The 26045-nt window shown below is 44.2% G+C and overlaps 1 protein-coding gene across 2 annotated transcripts in view; it reads left to right on the top strand.

The window, feature by feature from the left end:
- Window positions 1-26045, top strand: part of LOC129869518 (ciliary neurotrophic factor receptor subunit alpha-like) — a 574739-nt gene that overhangs the window by 466974 nt on the left and 81720 nt on the right. For both annotated transcript variants that reach the window (XM_055944002.1, XM_055943994.1), the window contains 2 exons: window positions 960-1126; window positions 18145-18308. In XM_055944002.1, the coding sequence (XP_055799977.1) occupies window positions 960-1126; window positions 18145-18308 (331 nt within the window). The remainder of the gene's footprint in view (window positions 1-959; window positions 1127-18144; window positions 18309-26045) is intronic.

Raw genomic sequence — 26045 nt, forward strand, 5'->3', positions numbered from 1 at the left:
GTCAGATCAATTCATTATAGAATCACAACATCAGTCTTAGTTCCTATTGGCCCAGTGTCAGTGGGGAGGAGCCATCGAACTTCTGTTCTAAACACCCACACACAGAGATAAACCTCATCGCCTTGATAAGAGGGAAGCTAGAATCAGAGATAAACGTAATCTCCTTGATAAGAGGGAAGCTAGAATCAGAGATTAACGTAATTTCCTTGATAAGAGGGAAGCTAGAATCTGAGATAAACCTCATCTCCTTGATAAGAGGGAAGCTAGAATCAGAGATAAACTTAATCTCCTTGATAAGAGGGAAGCTAGAATCAGAGATTAACGTAATTTCCTTGATAAGAGGGAAGCTAGAATCTGAGATAAACCTCATCTCCTTGATAAGAGGGAAGCTAGAATCTGTGATAGACTTTAGCTCCTTGATAAGAGGGAAGCTAGAATCTGAAATAGACTTTAGCTCCTTGATAAGAGGGAAGTTAGAATCTGAAATAGACTTTAGCTCATTGATAAGAGGGAAGTTAGAATCTAGCTTTAGCATAAAGATAATTTAGCTCCTTCTAGCATAGTAAGAGGAAGTTAACATTTAGATGGTGTTCTAGCCAGAGGGAGCTGATATCTATGAAATCATGAGGAGGAGATAGAGAGGAGAAGGGCCCGCTGTTCCCAGCCCAGATGATACCCCTGGGGATGGCCGGGGGCAATCCTCACCCTCCGGCCCCCTAACCAGCCTGGAGCACCCAGAATATCACCATCCTGTCAGCTAGAACCGACCAATGATGATGATGATGCTGTTTGCGGAACTTGGCTCATGGAAACTTGCCGGTCTTTAAAACCACTCTGAAATGTAGATTTAATTTAATTTTTTTAATGTCCCTGTCTCGGTCTTTCACTGCCTAACATTGTCCCCCCACATCATTCTCTAACTCTCTCTTCTTCACCTTCCTTCCCCGTCTCTCTCTCAGACACAACCAGAAGTCCCTCGAAGCAACCAGGGACGCGGTCCATAAGAACCGCTGTCACGTTAAGTTCCTTGAGGTGTTCAGTAGCTACCCTTACAGAGTCAACGTCACGGCCGTCAACGCCCTCGGAAGTGCCTCCACTGCCATCACCTTCGAAGAGTTCAACATAGGTACTCTCTTCTTCCTCATCCTCCTCCTCATCATGTTTATTAGTTATTAACTAGAACACTATTGAAGTGATGGTTTTCTCTTATTCTGGAGGATGAAATGAGTCCTGTACTGGCTGGACATCTCTCCCTCCCGTCCTCTGTGTGTGTGTGTGTGTGTGTGTGTGTGTGTGTGTGTGTGTGTGTGTGTGTGTGTGTGTGTGTGTGTGTGTGTGTGTGTGTGTGTGTGTGTGTGTGTGTGTGTGTGTGTGTGTGTGTGTGTGTGTGTGTGTGTGTGTGTGTGTGTGTGTGTGTGTGTGTGGGAGGGAGGGAACTCCTTCAAGACTGTTGGAAAAGCATTCCAGATGAAGCTGGTTGAGAGAATGCCAAGAGTGTGCAAAGCTGTCATCAGGCAAAGTTGGGCTACTTTGAAGAATCTCAAATATAAAATATATTTTCATTTATTTAATATTGTTTTGGTTACTACGTGATTCCATATGTGTTATTTCATAGATCTGATGTCTTCACTATTATTCTACAATGTAGAAAATAGTAAAATAAAGAAAGAACATGGAATGAGTAGCTGTCCAAACGTTTAAATGGTTCTGTATGGCGGAACATCTCTCCCTCTCATCCTCCCTAGCTAACTGTACCAACCTTGACATCACACAAGTCATTGGGCCGTTAGATTTTATAGATGACTCAACAATCTGAAGGCACCTGGAGGACAAATTGATTTGAACTCGTTAGGACAGTAGAAACTCATTACACAGACAGCAGGAAGTCATTAGAACAGACAGCAGGAAGTCATTACAACAGACAGCAGGAAGTCATTACAACAGACAGCAGGAAGTCATTACAACAGACAGCAGGAAGTCATTATAACAGACAGCAGGAAGTCATTATAACAGACAGCAGGAAGTCATTACAACAGACAGCAGAAAGTCATTATAACACACAGCAGGAAGTCATTATAACAGACAGCAGAAAGTCATTATAACACACAGCAGGAAGTCATTACAACAGACAGCAGGAAGTCATTACAACAGACAGCAGAAAGTCATTATAACACACAGCAGGAAGTCATTATAACAGACAGCAGGAAGTCATTATAACAGACAGCAGGAAGTCATTACAACAGACAGCAGGAAGTCATTAGAACAGACAGCAGGAAGTCATTATAACAGACAGCAGGAAGTCATTACAACAGACAGCAGGAAGTCATTAGAACAGACAGCAGGAAGTCATTACAACAGACAGCAGGAAGTCATTACAACAGAGCAGAAAGTCATTATAACACACAGCAGGAAGTCATTATAACAGACAGCAGGAAGTCATTACAACAGACAGCAGGAAGTCATTATAACAGACAGCAGGAAGTCATTATAACAGACAGCAGGAAGTCATTAGAACAGACAGCAGGAAGTCATTACAACAGACAGCAGGAAGTCATTACAACAGACAGCAGGAAGGCATTACAACAGACAGCAGGAAGTCATTATAACAGACAGCAGGAAGTCATTAGAACAGACAGCAGGAAGTCATTAGAACAGACAGCAGGAAGTCATTACAACAGACAGCAGGAAGTCATTACAACAGACAGCAGAAAGTCATTATAACACACAGCAGGAAGTCATTATAACAGACAGCAGGAAGTCATTACAACAGACAGCAGGAAGTCATTATAACAGACAGCAGGAAGTCATTATAACAGACAGCAGGAAGTCATTATAACAGACAGCAGGAAGTCATTACAACAGACAGCAGGAAGTCATTAGAACAGACAGCAGGAAGTCATTATAACAGACAGCAGGAAGTCATTATAACAGACAGCAGGAAGTCATTATAACAGACAGCAGGAAGTCATTACAACAGACAGCAGGACGTCATTATAACAGACAGCAGGAAGTCATTATAACAGACAGTAGGAAGTCATTATAACAGACAGCAGGAAGTCATTACAACAGACAGCAGGAAGTCATTACAACAGACAGCAGGAAGTCATTAGAACAGACAGCAGGAAGTCATTAGAACAGACAGCAGGAAGTAACTAGAATAGACAGCAGGAAGTCCTGTCACGTTCCTGACCTTATTTTCCTTTGTTTAGTCTTGTTTAGTTGGTCAGGACGTGAGCTGGGTGGGCATTCTATGTTATGTGTTTCTATGTTGGGTTCATTCAACTAGCCTGATATGGTTCTCAATCAGGGGCAGGTGTTTTACGTTTCCTCTGATTGAGAACCATATTAAGGTAGGCTGTTCTCACTGTTTGTTTGTGGGTGATTGTTGCTGTGTCTGTGTTTGTTCACCACACGGTACTGTTTCGTTCATTCGTTCGTTCGTTCGTTTGTTTGTTCCTGTTCGTGCGTTCATGTTTTATGTTCTCATGTTCAGGTCTGTTCACGTCGTTTTGTTGTTTTGTAGTTTATCAAGTGTTTTTCGTCTTCGTTATTGATATTTCAAAAAGTATGTATTCAAACCACGCTGCATTTTGGTCCGATCCTTGCTCCTCCTCAGACGAGGAGGAAGACGAGAGTGACAAGTCCTTAGAACAGAGAGCAGTGACTGGGTAGTAGTGTGTAAATACATGGCTGCATACAGGCTACAGGCAGGGTAATAGTGTTTGAATACATGGCTGCATACAGGCTACAGGCAGGGTAGTATTGTTTGAATACATGGCTGCATACAGGCTATGGGCAGGGTAATAGTGTTTGAATACATGGCTGCATACAGGCTATGGGCAGGGTAGTAGTGTTTGAATACATGGCTACATACAGGCTATAGGCAGGGTAATAGTGTTTGAATACATGGCTGCATACAGGCTATAGGCAGGGTAATAGTGTTTGAATACATGGCTGCATACAGGCTATGGGCAGGGTAATAGTGTTTGAATACATGGCTGCATACAGGCTATGGGCAGGGTAGTAGTGTTTGAATACATGGCTACATACAGGCTATAGGCAGGGTAGTAGTGTTTGAATACATGGCTACATACAGGCTATAGGCAGGGTAGTAGTGTTTGAATACATGGCTGCATACAGGCTATAGGCAGGGTAATAGTGTTTGAATACATGGCTGCATACAGGCTATGGGCAGGGTAGTAGTGTTTGAATACATGGCTACATACAGGCTACAGGCAGGGTAGTAGTGTGTAAATACATGGCTGCATACAGGCTACAGGCAGGGTAGTAGTGTTTGAATACATGGCTACATACAGGCTATGGGCAGGGTAGTAGTGTGTAAATACATGGCTGCATACAGGCTACAGGCAGGGTAGTAGTGTTTGAATACATGGCTGCATACAGGCTACAGGCAGGGTAGTAGTGTGTAAATACATGGCTGCATACAGGCTACAGGCAGGGTAGTAGTGTTTGAATACATGGCTACATACAGGCTACAGGCAGGGTAGTAGTGTTTGAATACATGGCTACATACAGGCTATAGGCAGGGTAATAGTGTTTGAATACATGGCTGCATACAGGCATGGTAGGAATGAAAATGATGATGCTATATGTATTAGCATAAACCAGTGCCTTCCAATGATGGTTAGCTAGCTAGCATAGCTTTAATTATAAACAGATTAATTAAATGCTAGGTGGGTCGTGTGCTTTCCTCTCCTGCGCTGTGAGATAAGGGCCTGGTTGTGAGTCAAATGAATTTACTGAGACAGTGGTGCACCTTAAATAGATACACACTACTGAGACAGTGGTGCACCTTAAATAGATACACACTACTGAGACAGTGGTGCACCTTAAATAGATACACACTACTGAGACAGTGGTGCACCTTAAATAGATACACACTACTGAGACAATGGTACACCTTAAACAGATACACAATACTTCAGGAATTCATTTGGTTGTGATTTCAGCAGAGAGATTCCCATTGGAAAACCATTTGGCCTTAATGTATCATATAGTCAGAGGAGCATCCCTAATGGCACCCGTTCCCTAGTAGTGCACGATAATGAGAATAGGGTGCAATTTGAGACGCATCCAGAGCACTGGCTATAGGGCTACTGTAATGTGTTTTAATGTGAGGAAATGCCCCGTCAAACATCAACATCAGCGTCATGACATGGATGTACCCTTACCTAGTGCCCTACTGGTCCAGATGTACCCTTACCTAGTGCTCTACTGGTCCAGATGTACCCTTACCTAGTGCCCTACTGGTCCAGATGTACCCTTACCTAGTGCACTACTGGTCCAGATGTGCCCTTACCTAGTGCACTACTGGTCCAGATGTACCCTTACCTAGTGCCCTCCTGGTCCAGATGTACCCTTACCTAGTGCACTACTGGTCCAGATGTACCCTTACCTAGTGCACTACTGGTCCAGATGTACCCTTACCTAGTGCCCTACTGGTCCAGATGTACCCTTACCTAGTGCACTACTGGTCCAGATGTACCCTTACCTAGTGCTCTACTGGTCCAGATGTACCCTTACCTAGTGCCCTACTGGTCCAGATGTACCCTTACCTAGTGCCCTACTGGTCCACATGTAGCCTTACCTAGTGCCCTACTGGTCCAGATGTACCCTTACCTAGTGCCCTACTGGTCCAGATGTACCCTTACCTAGTGCCCTACTGGTCCAGATGTACCCTTACCTAGTGCCCTACTGGTCCAGATGTACCCTTACCTACTGCCCTACTGGTCCAGATGTACCCTACCTATTGCCCTTCTGGTCCAGATGTACCCTTACCTAGTGCCCTACTGGTCCAGATGTACCCTTACCTAGTGCCCTACTGGTCCAGATGTACCATTACCTAGTGCCCTACTGGTCCAGATGTACCCTTACCTAGTGCCCTACTGGTCCAGATGTACCCTTACCTAGTGCCCTACTGGTCCAGATGTACCCTTACCTAGTGCCCTACTGGTCCAGATGTACCCTTACCTAGTGCACTTCTGGTCCAGATGTACCCTTACCTAGTGCCCTACTGGTCCAGATGTACCCTTACCTAGTGCTCTACTGGTCCAGATGTACCCTTACCTAGTGCACTACTGGTCCAGATGTACCCTTACCTAGTGCACTACTAGTCCAGATGTACCCTTACCTAGTGGACTACTGGTCCAGATGTACCCTTACCTAGTGCCCTACTGGTCCAGATGTGCCCTTACCTAGTGCACTACTGTTCCAGATGTACCCTTACCTAGTGCACTACTGGTCCAGATGTACCCTTACCTAGTGCACTACTGGTCCAGATGTACCCTTACCTAGTGCACTACTCTTCCAGATGTACCCTTACCTAGTGCACTACTGGTCCAGATGTACCCTTACCTAGTGCCCTAATTCAGATGTACCCTTACCTAGTGCCCTACTGGTCCAGATGTACCATTACCTAGTGCCCTACTGGTCCAGATGTACCCTTACCTAGTGGACTACTGGTCCAGATGTACCCTTACCTAGTGCCCTACTGGTCCAGATGTACCCTAACCTAGTGCCCTACTGGTCCAGATGTACCCTTACCTAGTGCACTACTGGTCCAGATGTACCCTTACTTAGTGCCCTACTGGTCCAGATGTACCCTTACCTAGTGCCCTACTGGTCCAGATGTACCCTTACCTAGTGCCCTACTGGTCCAGATGTACCCTTACCTAGTGCCCTACTGGTCCAGATGTACCCTAACCTAGTGCCCTACTGGTCCAGATGTACCCTTACCTAGTGCACTACTGGTCCAGATGTACCCTTACCTAGTGCCCTACTGGTCCAGATGTACCCTTACCTAGTGCCCTACTGGTCCAGATGTACCCTAACCTAGTGCCCTACTGGTCCAGAGGTACCATTACCTAGTGCCCTACTGGTCCAGATGTACCATTACCTAGTGCCCTACTGGTCCAGATGTACCCTTACCTAGTCCCCTACTGGTCCAGATGTACCCTTACCTAGTCCCCTACTGGTCCAGATGTACCCTTACCTACTGCCCTACTGGTCCAGATGTACCCTTACCTAGTGCCCTACTGGTCCAGATGTACCCTTACCTAGTGCCCTACTGGTCCAGATGTACCCTTACCTAGTGGACTACTGGTCCAGATGTACCCTAACCTAGTGCCCTACTGGTCCAGATGTACCATTACCTAGTGCCCTACTGGTCCAGATGTACCATTACCTAGTGCCCTACTGGTCCAGATGTGCCCTTACCTACTGCCCTACTGGTCCAGATGTGCCCTTACCTAGTGCACTACTGGTCCAGATGTACCCTTACCTAGTGCCCTACTGGTCCAGATGTACCCTAACCTAGTGCCCTACTGGTCCAGATGTACCCTTACCTAGTGCACTACTGGTCCAGATGTACCCTTACCTAGTGCCCTACTGGTCCAGATGTACCCTTACCTAGTGCCCTACTGGTCCAGATGTACCCTAACCTAGTGCCCTACTGGTCCAGATGTACCATTACCTAGTGCCCTACTGGTCCAAATGTACCATTACCTAGTGCCCTACTGGTCCAGATGTACCCTTACCTAGTCCCCTACTGGTCCAGATGTACCCTTACCTAGTCCCCTACTGGTCCAGATGTACCCTTACCTACTGCCCTACTGGTCCAGATGTACCCTTACCTAGTGCTCTACTGGTCCAGATGTACCCTTACCTAGTGCCCTACTGGTCCAGATGTACCCTTACCTAGTGGACTACTGGTCCAGATGTACCCTAACCTAGTGCCCTACTGGTCCAGATGTACCATTACCTAGTGCCCTACTGGTCCAGATGTACCATTACCTAGTGCCCTACTGGTCCAGATGTACCATTACCCAGTGCCCTACTGGTCCAGATGTGCCCTTACCTAGTGGACTACTGGTCCAGATGTACCCTTACCTAATCCCCTACTGGTCCAGATGTACCCTTACCTACTGCCCTACTGGTCCAGATGTGCCCTTACCTAGTGCACTACTGGTCCATATGTACCCTTACCTAGTGCCCTACTGGTCCAGATGTACCCTTACCTAGTGCCCTACTGGTCCATATGTACCCTTACCTAGTGCACTACTGGTCCATATGTACCCTTACCTAGTGCACTACTGGTCCATATGTACCCTTACCTAGTGCACTACTGGTCCATATGTACCCTTACCTAGTGCACTACTGGTCCATATGTACCCTTACCTAGTGCCCTACTGGTCCAGATGTACCCTTACCTAGTGCCCTACTGGTCCAGATGTACCCTTACCTAGTGCCCTACTGGTCCAGATGTACCCTTACCTAGTGCCCTACTGGTCCAGATGTACCCTTACCTAGTGCACTACTGGTCCATATGTACCCTTACCTAGTGCCCTACTGGTCCAGATGTACCCTTACCTAGTGCCCTACTGGTCCATATGTACCCTTACCTAGTGCACTACTGGTCCATATGTACCCTTACCTAGTGCACTACTGGTCCACATCTAGCATGGATCATTACTGTAACTTTTAACACTGGTCACAAGTAGGGCAATAGGTAGGGTACATCTGGACCAGTAGTGCACTAGGTAAGGGTACATCTGGACCAGTAGTGCACTAGGTAAGGGTACATCTGGACCAGTAGGGCACTAGGTAAGGGTACATCTGGACCAGTAGGGCACTAGGTAATGGTACATCTGGACCAGTAGGGCACTAGGTAAGGGTACATCTGGACCAGTAGTGCACTAGGTAAGGGTACATCTGGACCAGTAGTCCACTAGGTAAGGGTACATCTGGACCAGTAGGTCACTAGGTAAGGGTACATCTGGACCAGTAGGGCACTAGGTAAGGGTACATGTAGAACAGTAGGGCACTAGGTAAGGGCACATCTGGACCAGTAGGGCAGTAGGTAAGGGTACATCTGGACCAGTAGTGCACTAGGTAAGGGTACATCTGGACCAGTAGGGCACTAGGTAAGGGTACATCTGGACCAGTAGTGCACTAGGTAAGGGTACATCTGGACCAGTAGGGCACTAGGTAAGGGTACATGTGGACCAGTAGGGCACTAGGTAAGGGTACATCTGGACCAGTAGGGCACTAGGTAAGGGTACATGTGGACCAGTAGGGCACTAGGTAAGGGTACATGTGGACCAGTAGGGCACTAGGTAAGGGTACATCTGGACCAGTAGGGCACTAGGTAAGGGTACATGTGGACCAGTAGGGCACTAGGTAAGGGTACATCTGGACCAGTAGGGCACTAGGTAAGGGTACATCTGGACCAGTAGGGCACTAGGTAAGGGTACATGTGGACCAGTAGGGCACTAGGTAAGGGTACATCTGGACCAGTAGGGCACTAGGTAAGGGTACATCTGGACCAGTAGGGCACTAGGTAAGGGTACATGTGGACCAGTAGGGCACTAGGTAAGGGTACATCTGGACCAGTAGGGCACTAGGTAAGGGTACATGTGGACCAGTAGGGCACTAGGTAAGGGTACATCTGGACCAGTAGGGCACTAGGTAAGGGTACATGTGGACCAGTAGGGCACTAGGTAAGGGTACATCTGGACCAGTAGGGCACTAGGTAAGGGTACATCTGGACCAGTAGGGCACTAGGTAAGGGTACATCTGGACCAGTAGGGCACTAGGTAAGGGTACATGTGGACCAGTAGGGCACTAGGTAAGGGTACATGTGGACCAGTAGGGCACTAGGTAAGGGTACATCTGGACCAGTAGGGCACTAGGTAAGGGTACATGTGGACCAGTAGGGCACTAGGTAAGGGTACATGTGGACCAGTAGGGCACTAGGTAAGGGTACATCTGGACCAGTAGGGCACTAGGTAAGGGTACATCTGGACCAGTAGGGCACTAGGTAAGGGTACATCTGGACCAGTAGAGCACTAGGTAAGGGTACATCTGGACCAGTAGTGCACTAGGTAATGGTACATCTGGACCAGTAGGGCAGTAGGTAAGGGTACATCTGGACCAGTAGGGCAGTAGGTAAGGGTACATCTGGACCAGTAGGGCAGTAGGTAAGGGTACATCTGGACCAGTAGGGCAGTAGGTAAGGGTACATCTGGACCAGTAGGGCAGTAGGTAAGGGTACATCTGGACCAGTAGGGCAGTAGGTAAGGGTACATCTGGACCAGTAGGGCAGTAGGTAAGGGTACATCTGGACCAGTAGGGCAGTAGGTAAGGGTACATCTGGACCAGTAGGGCACTAGGTTAGGGTACATCTGGACCAGTAGGGCACTAGGTAAGGGTACATCTGGACCAGTAGGGCACTAGGTAAGGGTACATGTGGACCAGTAGGGCACTAGGTAAGGGTACATGTGGACCAGTAGGGCACTAGGTAAGGGTACATCTGGACCAGTAGAGCACTAGGTAAGGGTACATGTGGACCAGTAGGGCACTAGGTAAGGGTACATCTGGACCAGTAGGGCACTAGGTAAGGGTACATCTGGACCAGTAGGGCACTAGGTAAGGGTACATCTGGACCAGTAGGGCACTAGGTAAGGGTACATCTGGACCAGTAGGGCACTAGGTAAGGGTACATGTGGACCAGTAGGGCACTAGGTAAGGGTACATGTGGACCAGTAGGGCACTAGGTAAGGGTACATCTGGACCAGTAGAGCACTAGGTAAGGGTACATGTGGACCAGTAGGGCACTAGGTAAGGGTACATCTGGACCAGTAGGGCACTAGGTAAGGGTACATCTGGACCAGTAGGGCACTAGGTAAGGGTACATCTGGACCAGTAGGGCACTAGGTAAGGGTACATCTGGACCAGTAGGGCACTAGGTAAGGGTACATCTGGACCAGTAGGGCACTAGGTAAGGGTACATCTGGACCAGTAGGGCACTAGGTAAGGGTACATCTGGACCAGTAGGGCACTAGGTAAGGGTACATCTGGACCAGTAGGGCACTAGGTAAGGGTACATCTGGACCAGTAGTGCACTAGGTAAGGGTACATCTGGACCAGTAGTGCACTAGGTAAGGGTACATCTGGACCAGTAGGGCACTAGGTAAGGGTACATCTGGACCGGTAGTGCACTAGGTAAGGGTACATCTGGACCAGTAGGGCACTAGGTAAGGGTACATCTGGACCAGTAGGGCACTAGGTAAGGGTACATCTGGACCAGTAGGGCACTAGGTAAGGGTACATCTGGACCGGTAGTGCACTAGGTAAGGGTACATCTGGACCAGTAGGGCACTAGGTAAGGGTACATCTGGACCAGTAGGGCACTAGGTAAGGGTACATCTGGACCAGTAGGGCACTAGGTAAGGGTACATCTGGACCAGTAGGGCACTAGGTAAGGGTACATCTGGACCAGTAGGGCAGTAGGTAAGGGTACATCTGGACCAGTAGGGCACTAGGTAAGGGTACATCTGGACCAGTAGGGCACTAGGTAAGGGTACATCTGGACCAGTAGGGCACTAGGTAGGGGTACATCTGGACCAGTAGGGCACTAGGTAAGGGTACATCTGGACCAGTAGGGCACTAGGTAAGGGTACATCTGGACCAGTAGGGCACTAGGTTAGGGTACATCTGGACCAGTAGGGCACTAGGTAAGGGTACATCTGGACCAGTAGGGCACTAGGTAAGGGTACATCTGGACCAGTAGGGCACTAGGTAAGGGTACATCTGGACCAGTAGGGCACTAGGTAAGGGTACATCTGGACCAGTAGGGCACTAGGTAAGGGTACATCTGGACCAGTAGGGCACTAGGTAAGGGTACATGTGGACCAGTAGGGCACTAGGTAAGGGTACATCTGGACCAGTAGGGCACTAGGTAAGGGCACATCTGGACCAGTAGTGCACTAGGTAGGGGTACATCTGGACCAGTAGGGCACTAGGTAAGGGCACATCTGGACCAGTAGGGCACTAGGTAAGGGTACATCTGGACCAGTAGGGCACTAGGTAAGGGTACATCTGGGAGGTGCTGATTTATATATTTGACTTGGTTGCATGATCATGTTCGTACCTCCTTAAGTCTGTGTGAAACTGACAGTCCACTTCTCACTGGGCACACACTGGTTGAATCAGACGTGTTTCAACTTAATTTCTCAACGTGTTTCAACCAGTACTGTTTTGATTTTATTCCACCAGTGAGGTAAACATTGACATTTATGTAAATCTTCAACTTAAATACATTGACTCAACCTGACTAAATACACTGACTTTCCCTGACTAGCATAGCTTTAACTATCAGACTTAATAACCAGACTGTTCAACATAATCATCAGAACTATGAAAAGTAAAAAACATGTGCCATACACTGAGTATACAAAACATTAGGAACACCTTCCTAAATATGAGTTGCACCCCCCCCTGCCATCAAAACAGTCTCAATTCTTCAATGCGTGAACTCTACAAGATGTCGAAAGCTTTCCACAAAGTTTACTCCAAAGCTTCCCATATGTTTCCCTTCATCTATCTACACACAATACACCATAATGACAAAGTGAAAACAGGTTTTTAGATTTTTTTTGCAAATCCATAAAACATTTCAAACAGAAATACCGTATCTACAGAACTATTCAGACCATTTGATATGAGACTCGAAATTGAGCTCAGGTGCATCCTGTTTCCATTGATCATCCTTGAGATGTTTCTACAACTTTATTGGAGTCCACCTGTGGTAAACTCAATTGATTGGACTTGATTTGGAAAGGCACACACATGTCTATATAAGGTCCCACAGTTGACAGTGCATGTCAGAACAAAAACCAAGCAATGAGGTCGAAAGAATTGTCCGTGGAGCTCCGAGACAGGATTCTGCCCGAGGCACAGATCTGGGGAAGGGCACCAAAACATTTCTGCAGCATTGAAGGTCCCCAAGAACACAGTGGAATCCATCATTCTTAAATGGAAGAAGTTTGGAACCACCAAGACTCTTACTAGAGTGGTGGCACAAAATCAAAAGTCTGACTGCATAGAGATGCTTGGGAACATGGTCAATACGGGGGACGGTGTTGTGGCTGTTTCAGGTGAAAGGGGTACATTTGACCTCTATCATCTAGGATGTGACAATGGTAAATAAATCTCTACATTTCTGCCCATTTTTTTGCATGGTCTTTCAGGCCTTCTCATACAGCTGCAAATGTAAATGCATTTATAAATCAATACCTTTCTTGAGTTGGGCTCTGGGATGGTGTAACTTGAGAATGTGAGCCTTTTGTGTGGGGGGAAAGGGTTGAGTGTGTATGAGTGTGTGGGTGTATGTGTGTATCCCACAACTGCTGCGAAGGAGTAAAATATGTCAGGGACAATAGAGGATGATTCACAGCTGTTTGCTAAAATAATAATTGCTTGTAATAATGTCATTTTGATAACGGCGAGACTGGTGAGAGGTAAAATCATTTTCATAAATTCCAATGATCTAATTATGGAAAATAAGAAACATGATTCTTAAAATATATATTTATATATTTTTTAATGGCTATATATAATACAAATCGAGGTGAGGGCGATGGAAATGCATTTGGCAGTTGATCTACTCCTGTTTCGTAAATGGCGTGTGCTCTTTTCTAAGGATGGATACAAGTCTTTTCAGGGCTATGGGATACGGGGGGTTGGGGGTGGTCTGCCGGGCATTGGGATGACAACCCAACTCGGGATGAGGAGGGATTTTTAGCGGGTGGAATAGTGGGGACCAATTGGAGGTTTACTTAGTAGCAATGCAAATATCATGGTACATTTGTATAGACACTCAATCATTATGTTACATTATGTTATCATTATGTTTTAATGGTACGTTTACAAACAAATATTTTGCTAAATAGAATTGAATGTTGTGTCTGTACAGTTAGATAGCCTCTACAGTACAGTTAGATAGCAATAAAAACTGTACCGTAGAGGCACAGAATAAGTTAAAGGAAAAACAAAAAGAATTGGAGGAACTTATTCAAGAAAGATCCACTGTAAAATATTATAAAAATAAAGCAAACTGGATGGAATATGGGGAAAAATGCACCAAATTAATTTTCAATCTTCAATATAGAAATGCTACCAAAATAAATTTATTAAAACTTGTTACAAATGATGGAGTCACGCATGATTCACCAAATGATATTTTGAAAGAGGAAGTAAAGTACTTTAGGAATATGTTTTCATTTCAGTCTCCTCCATCTCCATGAATTAACTGAACCTAATTGTATGGATTTTTTTCCAAATAATGCTGTAAAATTAACCTCACTAACCAAAGCTAATTGTAAGGTTTTTCTTCCTGTTCATAATGTAAAATTATCTGTACAGAAAGAATAATGTGAAGGCCAAACTACAGAGGAGGAACTTCTTGATGCAATTAAAGCCTTTAAGGCTGGGAAAAACTCCAGGGCTGGATGGCATACCAGTGGAAGTATACCAAATTTGTTTTGATATACTCAGAGGACCATTGTTAGCATGTTTTAACCACTCCTATATAAATGGTAGATTATCAGACATGCAACAATAATTCAATTCTGATATCATTATTACTGAAACAGGACCCAAGTGGTAAATATAAAGATCCAGTCCATTTAAAAAATCAGAGACCTCTTACACTTCAGTGTTGTGATGCAAAACGCTTGGCGCATAGAATTTAAAAAGTCTTGTCAGATATTATTCATCCTAATCAGAAAGGATTTTTAGATGGACGATACACTGGAGATAATATAAGACAAGTACTGGAAACAATAGAATACTATGAAATATTGGGGACACCAGGACTGGTTTTCATAGCTGGTTTTGAAAAGGCTTTTGATAAAGTACGACTGGAGTTTATATATAAATGCCTAGAATATTTCAATTTTGGGGAATCTCTTATAAAATGGGTTAAAGTTATGTATAGTAACCCTCGGGGGTAAAATAGTAAATAATGGCTACATCTCAGAAAGTTTTAAACTCTCTAGAGGAGTAAAACAAGGTTGCCCACTATCAGCATATCTATTTATACCATCGAAATGTTATCTGTTAAAATTAGATCCAACAATAATATTAAGGAATTATAAATCCGTGGCTTAAAAACAAAGGTGTCATTGTATGCTGATGATTCATGTTTTCTTTTAAAACCACAATCAGAATCTCTCCATGGCCTCCTAGAGGATCTAGATACTTTTGCTATCCTCTCTGGATTAAAACCAAATTATGATAAGTATTACGTATTACAAAAATAGATAAGATCTTGCTGCCATGGAAAGGAAAATACCTGTCTATTTGTGGGAAAATCACCCTGATTAACTCTTTAATCATATCACAGTTTACCTATTTGCTTATGGTTTTGCCTACACCCAGTGACCTGCTTTCTAATTTATATGAACAAAAAATATTCGATTTTATTTGGAACGGCAAGCCAGACAAAATTAAAGGGCAGAAATTATTCAACGTTAAAGCATTAGACCTCTTACTAAAGGCATCAGTCATACAAAAATTATACTTAAATCCAAACTGGTGCTCTAGTAAAGTGGTAGGAATGTGTCACGTTCCTGACCTGTTTTCCCTTGTTTTGTATTTATTTAGTATGGTCAGGGCGTGAGTTGGGTGGGTTGTCTATGTGTTGTTTTCTATGTTGGGGTTTTGTGTGTTCGGCCTGGTATGATTCTCAATCAGAGGCAGCTGTCAATCGTTGTCCCTGATTGAGAATCATACTTAGGCAGCCGGGGTTTCACGTGTGTTTTGTGGGTGTTTGTTCCTGTGTCAGTGTTTGTGCCACACGGGACTGTTTCATTTGTTAGTTTGTTCCTGTTCGTGCGTTCTTCGTTGTCTGTAAGTTCTCATGTTCAGGTCTCTTTACATCGTTTATTGTTTTGTAGTTTGTTAAGAGTTTTCCCGTCTTCGTCTTTCTTTAATAAATCAAACATGTATTCTACCCAAGCTGCGTTTTGGTCCGATCCTCAGATGAGGAGGAGAACGAACGTTACAGAATGTCTTATCCTATGTTCAAGAAGGGCCTTTTTCCCTTTATTCAGATTACAGCTGCTCACTTTCGGTTGTTAGAAAATGAAATAATCTCAAATATAATTATTTTTTAAACAAGCCTTAGAAAGTTGGTTGTAATTTCAGTTTAATCCACCTGAAAAGACAGAACAAATAATACAACAAATATTGTGGATAAACTCAAATATACAAATGTATTTAAAAAAAGAATTTTTCAAATAAATGTTTAAAAAAGGTATAATTTTTGTGAATTATATCATAAATAGGACTGGTGGAGTTATGTCACACATACAGCTAACACAGACATATGGAAATGTCTGCTCTACCCAAAATTACAACCAATTAATTGCAGCATTACCACAGAAATGGAAGAGGCAAGTAGAAGGAGGAAAAAGTAAGGAACTTGTATGTCGGCCCTGCATTAAAGAACATAAATGGTTAAAGAAAAGTGTGATAAATAAAAACATATACCAATTTCATTTAAGGAACAAAAAAATGACAGCTGTGCCATATAAATTGCTAAACAGTTGGGAAGAGATGTTCGATGTTCCCATTCCATGGCACATGGTTTATGCATTGATGAATTTGCCCAATTTTTTGAAGGTTTACTTTTTTGCCTTATTGCAAACAGGATGCATGTTTTGAAATATGTTGTATTCTGTAGAGGGTTCCTTCTTTTCACTCTGTCAATAAGGTTAGTATTGTGGAGTAAATACAATGTTGTTGATCCATCCTCAGTTTTCTCCTATCATAGTTTTTAAACTCTCTAACTGTTTTAGAGTCACCATTTAAAGTCACCATGGGTCTCATGGTGGAATCCCTGAGCGGTTTCTTTCCTCTCCGGCAACTGAGTTAGGAAGGACACCTCTATCTTTGTAGTGTGTTGATGTATTGATACACCATCCAAAGTATAATTAATAACTTCACCATGCTCAAAGGGATATTCAATGTCTGCTTTATTTATTGTTAACCATCTACCAATCGGTGCCCTTCTTTGCGATGCATTGGAAAACCTCCCTGGTCTTTGTGGTTGAATCTGTGTTTGAAATTCACTGCTCAACTGCTTTCAGATAATTGTATGTGTGGAGTACAGAGATGATGTAGTCATTGAAAAAGCATGTTAAACACTAGTAATGCACACAAAGTGAGTTTTGTGAGATGAGGGGTCAGGATGAGGAGGGAGGTAAGGAGGGGATGAGAAGGGTAGGGGGGTAAAGAGGGGATGAGAAGGGTAAGGGGTGGTGAGGTGGGAATGAGAAGGGTGGGGGGGTGAGGAGGGAATGAGAAGGGTGGGGGTGTGAGGATGGAATGAGAATGGTAGGGGGGTGAGGAGGGAATGAGAAGGGTAAGGGGGGTGAGGAGGGAATGAGTAGGTTGGGAGGGGTGAGGAAGGGATGAGAAGGGTGGGGCTGGGGGTGTGAGGATGGAATGAGAAGGGTAGGGGTGGTGAGGAGGGAATGAGAAGGGTGGGGGGGTGAGGAGGAAATGAGAAGGGTAGGGGGGGTGAGGAGAGTACGAGTTGGCCAGCTTACACGCCTCTGTCTGCTATGGGGATGTCTTTGTCCTGTCCTGTCCCAGCCCTGCCCCAGTGGTTGGCGCTAAACCACAAAGTAAACACACTGATCCCAAAATACCACAGAGACACCATACAGAGTAGAAACAGCATTGCATTCTCAAAACACTTCCCAGGCTCAACACACACAAACACAGCATTCTACTTATGCTGGGTAGGCCTTCAGAGGTCCTACCCAGCCCCCAGAGGGCCTTCAGAGGTCCTACCCAGCCCCCAGAGGGCCTTCAGAGATCCTACCCAGCCCCCAGAGGGCCTTCAGAGGTCCTACTCAGCCCCCACAGGGCCTTCAGAGGTCCTACCCAGCCCCCAGAGGGCCTTCAGAGGTCCTACCCAGGTCCCCCAGAGGGCCTTCAGAGGTCCTACCCAGCCCCCAGAGGGCCTTCAGAGATCCTACCCAGCCCCCCGAGGGCCTTCAGAGGTCTTACCAACTCCAGAGGACCCGGGGCACCAATTGTTACCACTGCTCTTCATCCTCCATTTAGTATTTCTCTATGTCTCACATTTGATGCAATTCCTGTTTCCCCTCTAACCATTCATCAATTTGTCCATGTGATGATCTGTATTCAACAATGTCTTTCTCTGTGCTGTGACTACACTGTCCTGTACTGTGTCCTAAAACGGTCTACAACTTAGTCAATGTCCCTTTGTACTGTATTTTCTGATGTGTTGTCTCTCCTCTCTCCCTTCAGTGAAGCCAGACCCCCCTGAGAAGGTGGTGGCCACGCCCATACCTAACAACGTTCGTCGTCTGGAGGTCACCTGGAATAGCCCTTCTACCTGGCCAGATGTAGAGAGCTTCCCCCTGAAGTATTTCCTACGATACAGGCCCCTCATCAGAGACCAGTGGCAACACGTGAGTTGTAGATACAGACCCCTCATCAGAGACCAGTAGATACAGGCCCCTCATCAGAGACCAGTGGCAACACGTGAGTTATAGATACAGGCCCCTCATCAGAGACCAGTGGCAACACGTGAGTTGTAGATACAGGCCCCTCATCAGAGACCAGTGAGTTGTAGATACACGTGTAACACACACTCAACAATGACTGGTAAATGATCCAAGACCAGCTCAGTTGATCCTTACCATTGTGACAATGAGTCATCATAATGTTGCATCAAATGTACATGATCTTAGGGGCATTGGCAAACACAATGTAAGTCATTAAATGTATGTACCCTTAATTGCACTGAATACATATGTTGATCCTACAGCTATTGTAAGCAGTAATCATAGCCTATAAACCAGAGTTACACTTTTAGCACTGAGGCGGTGTGCCCTAGGAGGAAGACCACGTTATGCAGCTCACCCTGCAGTATCAGCTCCAATGTAAATAACATGAGTAAGTCTACCTCTGATAAGCTTCCAAGTAAAGCATTAAAAACAATCAACAACCCAGAACAGTGCTAGAAATAGCCCATATTAACATATGCAGCCTGAGAAACAAGGTCCATGAAGACAATAACTTGCTTGTAACAGATGACATTCATATTCTGACTATCTCTGAAACTCACTTAGATAATACCTTTGATGATACAGTGGTAGCAATACATGGTTATAACATCTACCGAAAAGACAGTAATGCCAACGGAGGCGGTGTTGCGGTCTATATTCAGAACCCCATTCCTGTAAAGATTAGAGACGATCTCATGTTAAATACTGTTGAAGTAATATGGCTACAGGTTCATCTGCCTCACCTAAAGCCCATTCTGGTGGGAAGCTGCTATAGATCACCAAGTGCTAACAGTCAGTATCTGGATAATATGTGTGAAATGCTTGATAATGTATGTGATGTCAACAGAGAGGTATATTTTCTGGGTGATTTAAATATTGACTGGCTTTCATCAAGCTGCCCACTCAGGACAAAACTTCAAACTGTAACCAGTGCCTGCAACCTGGTTCAGGTTATCAGTCAACCTACCAGGGTAGTTACAAACAGCACATGAATGAAATCGTCAACATTTATTGATCACATCTTTACTAACCCTGCAGATATTTGCTTTAAAACAGTATCCGAATCCATTAGATGTAGTGATGACAATATAGTAGCCATATCTAAGAAACCATAGTTCCAAAGGCTGGGCCTAAAATAGTGTATAAGAGGTCATACAATACGTTTTGTAGTGATTCCTATGTTGTTGATGTAAAGACTTTGTTGGTCCGTGGTGTGTAATGAGGAGCGAACAGACGTTGCACTTGACACATTTATGAAATTGCTTATCCCAGTTACTAATAAGCACCCATGAAGAAAATGACTGTAAAACCTGTTAAATCCCCCTTGGATTGATGAGGAATTGAAAAATTGGTTGAGGGTTGAGGCAAAAGTTATGGCAAATAAGTCTGGCAGCCCAACTAATTGGCAAACGTACTGCAAATTAAGAAACCATGTGACTAAACTAAATAAAAAATATAAAATAAACGACACTATGGAACAAAGATAAATTGTATAAAGAATGATAGAACAAAGCTTCGGGGCACCACACATGACATTTTGGGAAGAAAAGCCAACTCAGTTCTTTCATTCATTGAATCAGATTCATCACAAAGCCCACTGATAATGCAAACTTCTCTAATTACTATTTTTATATTTATTTAAAAAAATTTACCCCCTTTTCTCCCCAATTTTCGTGGTATCCAATCGCTAGTAATTACTATCTTGTCTCATCGCTACAACTCCCGTACGGGCTCGGGAGAGACGAAGGTTAAAAGTCATGAGTCCTCCGAAGCACAACCCAACCAAGCCGCACTGCTTCTTAACACAGCGCGCCTCCAACCCGGAAGCCAGCCGCACCAATGTGTCGGAGGAAACACCGTGCACCCGCCCCCCTCGGTTAGCGCGCACTGCGCCCGGCCCGCCACAGGAGTCGCTGGAGCACGATGAGAGAAGGATATCCCTATCGGCCAAACCCTCCCTAACCCGGACGACGCTAGGCCAATTGTGCGTCGCCCCACGGACCCCCCGGTCGCAGCCGGCTGCGACAGAGCCTGGGCGCGAACCCAGAGACTCTGGTGGCACAGCTAGCGCTGCGATGCAGTGCCCTAGACCACTGCGTCACCCGGGAGGCCTAATTACTTTTTCAATCTGGTTGCACATGTGATATGCTGGTAGAAATTAGGTAAACCGGATTCAAGTTAAAACTTATTATGGCTGCAATCCCGATAACGGGATCGATATGACAACAGCCAGTGAAAGTGCAGGGCGCCAAATTCAAACAACAGAAATATCATAATTAAAATTCCTCAAACATGAATGTGTCTTATACCATTATAAAGGGAATCGTGTTGTTAATCCCACCAAAGTGTCCGATTTCAAATAGGCTTTTCAGCGAAAGCACCACAAACGATTATGTTAGGTCACCACCAACTCACAGAAAAATTCAGCCATTTTTCCAGCCAAAGAGAGGAGTCACAAAAAGCACAAATAGAGATAAAATGAATCACTAACCTTTGATGATCTTCATCAGATGACACTCATAGGACTTCATGTTACACAATACATATATGTCTTATTCGATTAAGTTAATATTTATATCCAAAAACCTCCGTTTATATTGACGCCATGTTCAGAAATGCCTCCAAAATATCCAGAGAAATTGCAGAGAGCCACGTCAAATAACAGAAATACTCATCATAAACTTTGATGAAAGATACATGTTTTACATAGAATTAAAGATACACTTGTTCTTAATGCAACCGCTGTGTCAGATTTCAAAATGATTTACGGCAAAACACAAAATTCAATAATCTGAGAACAGCGTTCAGCCACAAAAGGATGCCATACAGTTACCCGCCCAAATTGTGCAGTCAACAAAACTCATAGAAAGCATTATAAATCTTCACTTACCTTTGCTGATCTTCGTCGGAATGCATTCCCAGGACTCCCACTTCCACAAGAAATTTTTGTTTTTTTCGGCAATGTCCATCATGTATGTCCAAATAGCTATTTTTGTAGCGTGTTTGGTAAACAAATCCAACGTCAGGGAAGCACGTTCACTAAAACCTGACGAAATGTCCAAAAGTTCCGTAACAGTCCGTAGAAACATGTCAAACGATGCATTGAATCAATCTTTAGAATGTTTTTAACATAAATCTTGAAAAGCGTTCCAACCGGAGAATTACATTGACTTCAGATGAGGGATGGAACGGAGCTCCCTCTCATGTGAACGTGCATGGTCAAAGAAGGGTCAGGTCATGGCAGACCTGACTAATTCCCCTCTCAATTCCCCTCTAATTCCCCTCCCCTCTAATTCCCCTCTCACTCCCTTCACAGTAGAGGCATCAGACAAGGTTTTACAGACTGTTGACATCTAGTGGAAGCCGTAGGAAGTGCAAACTCATCCATATCTAGCTGTGATTTCATTGGTTGAAAATCCACCAGCCTCAGAATTTCCACTTCCTGTTTGGATATTTTCTCAGATTTTTGCCTGCCATATGAATTCTGTTATACTCACAGATATAATTCAAACAGTTTTAGAAACTTCAGAGTGTTTTCTATCCAATACTAATAATAATATGCATATATTAGCAACTATGACTGAGGAGCATGCCGTTTACTCTGGGCACCTCTGTGCACCTTTCATCCAAGCTAATCAATACTGTCCCTGCAGCCATAAGAAGTTAAGCAAACTTAGGGATGCCATGCCAGCAACAAATGCTAACATTACACATCCAAGTATGTCGGACCAAATTGTGAAAGACAAGAATTGTACTTTTGAATTCCGTAAAGTCAGTGGGGAAGAGGTGAACAAATTATTGTTGTCTATCAGCAACACACACTCAACACGTGAGTAATAGATACACGTGTAACACACACACACTCAACATGTGAATTATAGATGTTTGTTGCTGTTGTAGCAGCAGGGTGAAGGTCAGGGTCAAGGGTACATTTTTTAAGTACAAGTAAAATATTTGTCAAATGATTCTCCACAACCTCAACCATACACTGGCAACTGACAACATAAAGGAAACACCAACATAAAGTGTCTTATTAATAGGGTGATGGACCACCACAAGTCGCCAGAACAGCTTCAATTCACCTTGGCATAGATTCTACAGGTGTCTGGAACTCTATTGGTGTGATGTGACACCATTGTACCCTAAGAAATTCCATCATTTGGTGTTTTGTTGATGGTGGTGAAAAACACTGTCTCAGGCGTCGTTCCAGAATCTCCCATAAGTCTTCAATTTGGTTAGGATCTGGTGACTGAGAGCCATGGTAGCCAAAATAATGGGCAATACAAGACCCTAAGCATGATGGATTGTTAATTGCACACCTGTGTGGAAGCACCTGCTTTCAATATACTTTGTATCCCCTATTTATTCAAGCTTTACCTTTATTTTGGCAGATAGCTGTAACATAAACCTTTATTTTGTCCGTTCGCTGTAGCTTAAAACCATGTTCTGTCAGTTCGCTGTAGCATAAACCTTTATTTTGTCAGTTTTCTGCAAACTAGTTTTCTGGTGAACTAGTTGATGAACTAGGTGGTGAACTAGGTGGTGAACTAGGTGATGAACTAGGTGATGAACTAGGAGTTGAACTAGTTGATGAACTAGGAGGTGAACTAGGTGGTGAACTAGGTGGTGAACTAGGAGATTAACTAGGCGGTGAACTAGGCGGTGAACAAGGCGGTGAACTAGTTGATGAACTAGGTGGTGAACTAGGAGGTAAACTAGGAGGTAAACTAGGTGATGAAGTAGGTGGTGAACTAGGTGGTGAACTAGGTGGTGAACTAGGTGGTGAACTAGGTGGTGAACTAGTTGATGAACAAGGAGGTGAACTAGGTGATAAAGTAGGTGATGAACTAGGAGGTGAACTAGGAGGTGAACTAGGAGGTGAACTAGGAGGTGAACTAGGTGGTGAACTAGGTGGTGAACTAGGAGGTAAACTAGGAGGTAAACTAGGAGGTAAACTAGGTGATGAAGTAGGTGGTGAACTAGGTGGTGAACTAGGTGGTGAACTAGGCGGTGAACTAGGAGGTGAACTAGGTGGTGAACTAGTTGATGAACATGGAGGTGAACTAGGAGATGAACTAGGAGGTGAACTAGATGATGAACTAGGAGGTGAACCAGGTGATGAACTATGAGTTATAAGACAATGCATTACACCGACTCCTCATGAACAACTTATTTCAGTGTGATCACTGTGAACATTCTGCATACATGTTTCATTTATAAGTTGTGGTAATGTTCAGAGGTCAGGTAGTTGAGAGGTACTTGTGATTAAATGATTTATCCTAATTGGGACCCTATTCCCTATTTATAGTGCACTACTTTAGACCAGAGCCCTATGGAACCCTATTCCCTATATAGTGCACTACTTTAGACCAGAGCCCTATGGAACCCTATTCCCTATATAGTGCACTACTTTAGACCAGAGCCCTATGGAACCCTATTCCCTATATAGTGCACTACTTTAGACCAGAGCCCTATTCCCTATATAGTGCACTACTTTTGACCAGAGCCCTATAGAACCATATTCCCTTTATAGTGCACTACTTTCGACCAGAGCCCTATGGAACCCTATTCACTATATAGTGCACTACTTTAAACCAGAGCATTATGGAACCCTATTCCCTATATAGTGCACTACTTTTTACCAGAGCCCTGTAGAACCCTATTCCCTATATAGTGCACTACTTTAGACCAGAGCCCTATGGGCCCTTTAAATTGAATAGGATGTGCTTTGGGACGTACACAGGGCAAAGCAGGGTTCATGTTACTATCTGGACAAAAGCCTGTTCAACGGAATCTGGAATGTGTTCTAAACTGTCACTCAAAGCTTTCACAACAATGATATGCTTGGGAAAAGCTTCCTCCGTCAGAGCAGAATGTCAGGAAGAGTTTTCACAATGATACGGTAACTAGTTACATGTGTGACCCCTCACTGTGAAATGTCTTTAATGGGAATGTACGCCAGGATATTGTTTTGAAAGGTTCACTCTTCAAAACAATCCATCCAACTCACATTGACAACAGATTTAGTCAAGCCATCAGCAATGCAATTTGTTAACGCTTGATACGCCATGTTTATGACAACCCAATGTGTGTGATGCTTATATCTGTTGAAATGCTATTGTTCTTTAAACTGATGAATCCAGAAGAAGACGACTAGGGATGAATCACGCTGTCATGTTGCCATGCTGTCATGCTGTGTGTTAAATCATTCACTAGCGTTTAATACGGTTGAAGGGTAATATTTACTGCCCGTATAATTTATTCTGCTCCACATGGAGAATACCAATGAACCATTCTCATCTCTAGCAAATGGTAGAACACACACACACACACACACACACACACACACACACACACACACACACACACACACACACACACACACACACACACACACACACACACACACACATACACACACACACACACCATTTACACACACGCACACACGCACACAAACACACAAAGAAAATTACTCAAGTAAAAGTGAAAGTCACCCAGTAAAATATTACTTGAGTAAAAGTCTATAAGAATGTAGATTTAAATATACATCAGTGTCAAATGTCAAGGTATTAATTATATAAAAATTGCTTATATTTTTCAAACTACGGGTAGCAAGGGGCACATTCCAACCCTCAGACATAATTTAAAAACGAAGCATGTGTATTTAACGAGTCCTCCAGATCAGAGGCAGTAGGGATGACCAGGGATGTTCTCTGTTTAGTGAGTCCTCCAGATCAGAGGCAGTAGGGATGACCAGGGATGCTCTCTGTTTAGTCGGGGAATTGGATCATGTTTTGTCCTGTTCAGCATTCAAAATGGAATGAGGAATTTTAGATATCAGGGAATAATGTATGGAGTAAAAAGGTATAGCATACTTCAGTTTATTTAGGAATGTATTGAAGTAAAAGTAAAAGTTTTCCAAAATATCAATAGTAAAGTTTTGAACCCCCATAAAATGACTAGTTAAAAAAGAAAAGTCTTCTCACTGTCAACTGCGTTTATTTTCAGCAAAATTAACATGTGTAAATATTTGTATGAACATAACAATATTCAACATACTGAGACATAAACTGAAGAAGTTACAGACATGTGACTAACAGAAACAGAATAATGTGTCCCTGAACAAAGGGGGGGTCAAAATCAAAAGTAACAGTCAGTATCTGGTGTGGCCACCAGCTGCATTAAGTACTGCAGTGCATCTCCTCCTCATGGACTGCACCAGATTTGCCAGTTCTTACTGTGAGATGAGATGTGAGATGTGAGATGTTACCCCACTCTTCCACCGAGGCACCTGCAAGTTCTCGGACATTTCTGGGGGGAATGGCCCTAGCCCTCACCCTCTGATCCAACAGGTCCCAGATGTGCTCAATGGGATTGAGATCCGGGCTCATCGCTGGCCATGGCAGAACACTGACAGTCCTGACTTGCAGGAAATTACGCACAGAACGAGCAGTATGGCTGATGGCATTGTCATGCTGGAGGGTTATGTCAGTATGAGACTGCAGGAAGGGTACCACATGAGGGAGGAGGATGTCTTCCCTGTAACGCACAGCATTGAGATTGCCTGCAATGACAACAAGCTCAGTCCAATGATGATGTGACACACCGCCCCAGACCATGAGCCATAGAGCCATT

This window comes from Salvelinus fontinalis, chromosome 2, assembly GCF_029448725.1.
Source record: "Salvelinus fontinalis isolate EN_2023a chromosome 2, ASM2944872v1, whole genome shotgun sequence".
Taxonomy (NCBI): Eukaryota; Metazoa; Chordata; class Actinopteri; order Salmoniformes; family Salmonidae; genus Salvelinus; species Salvelinus fontinalis.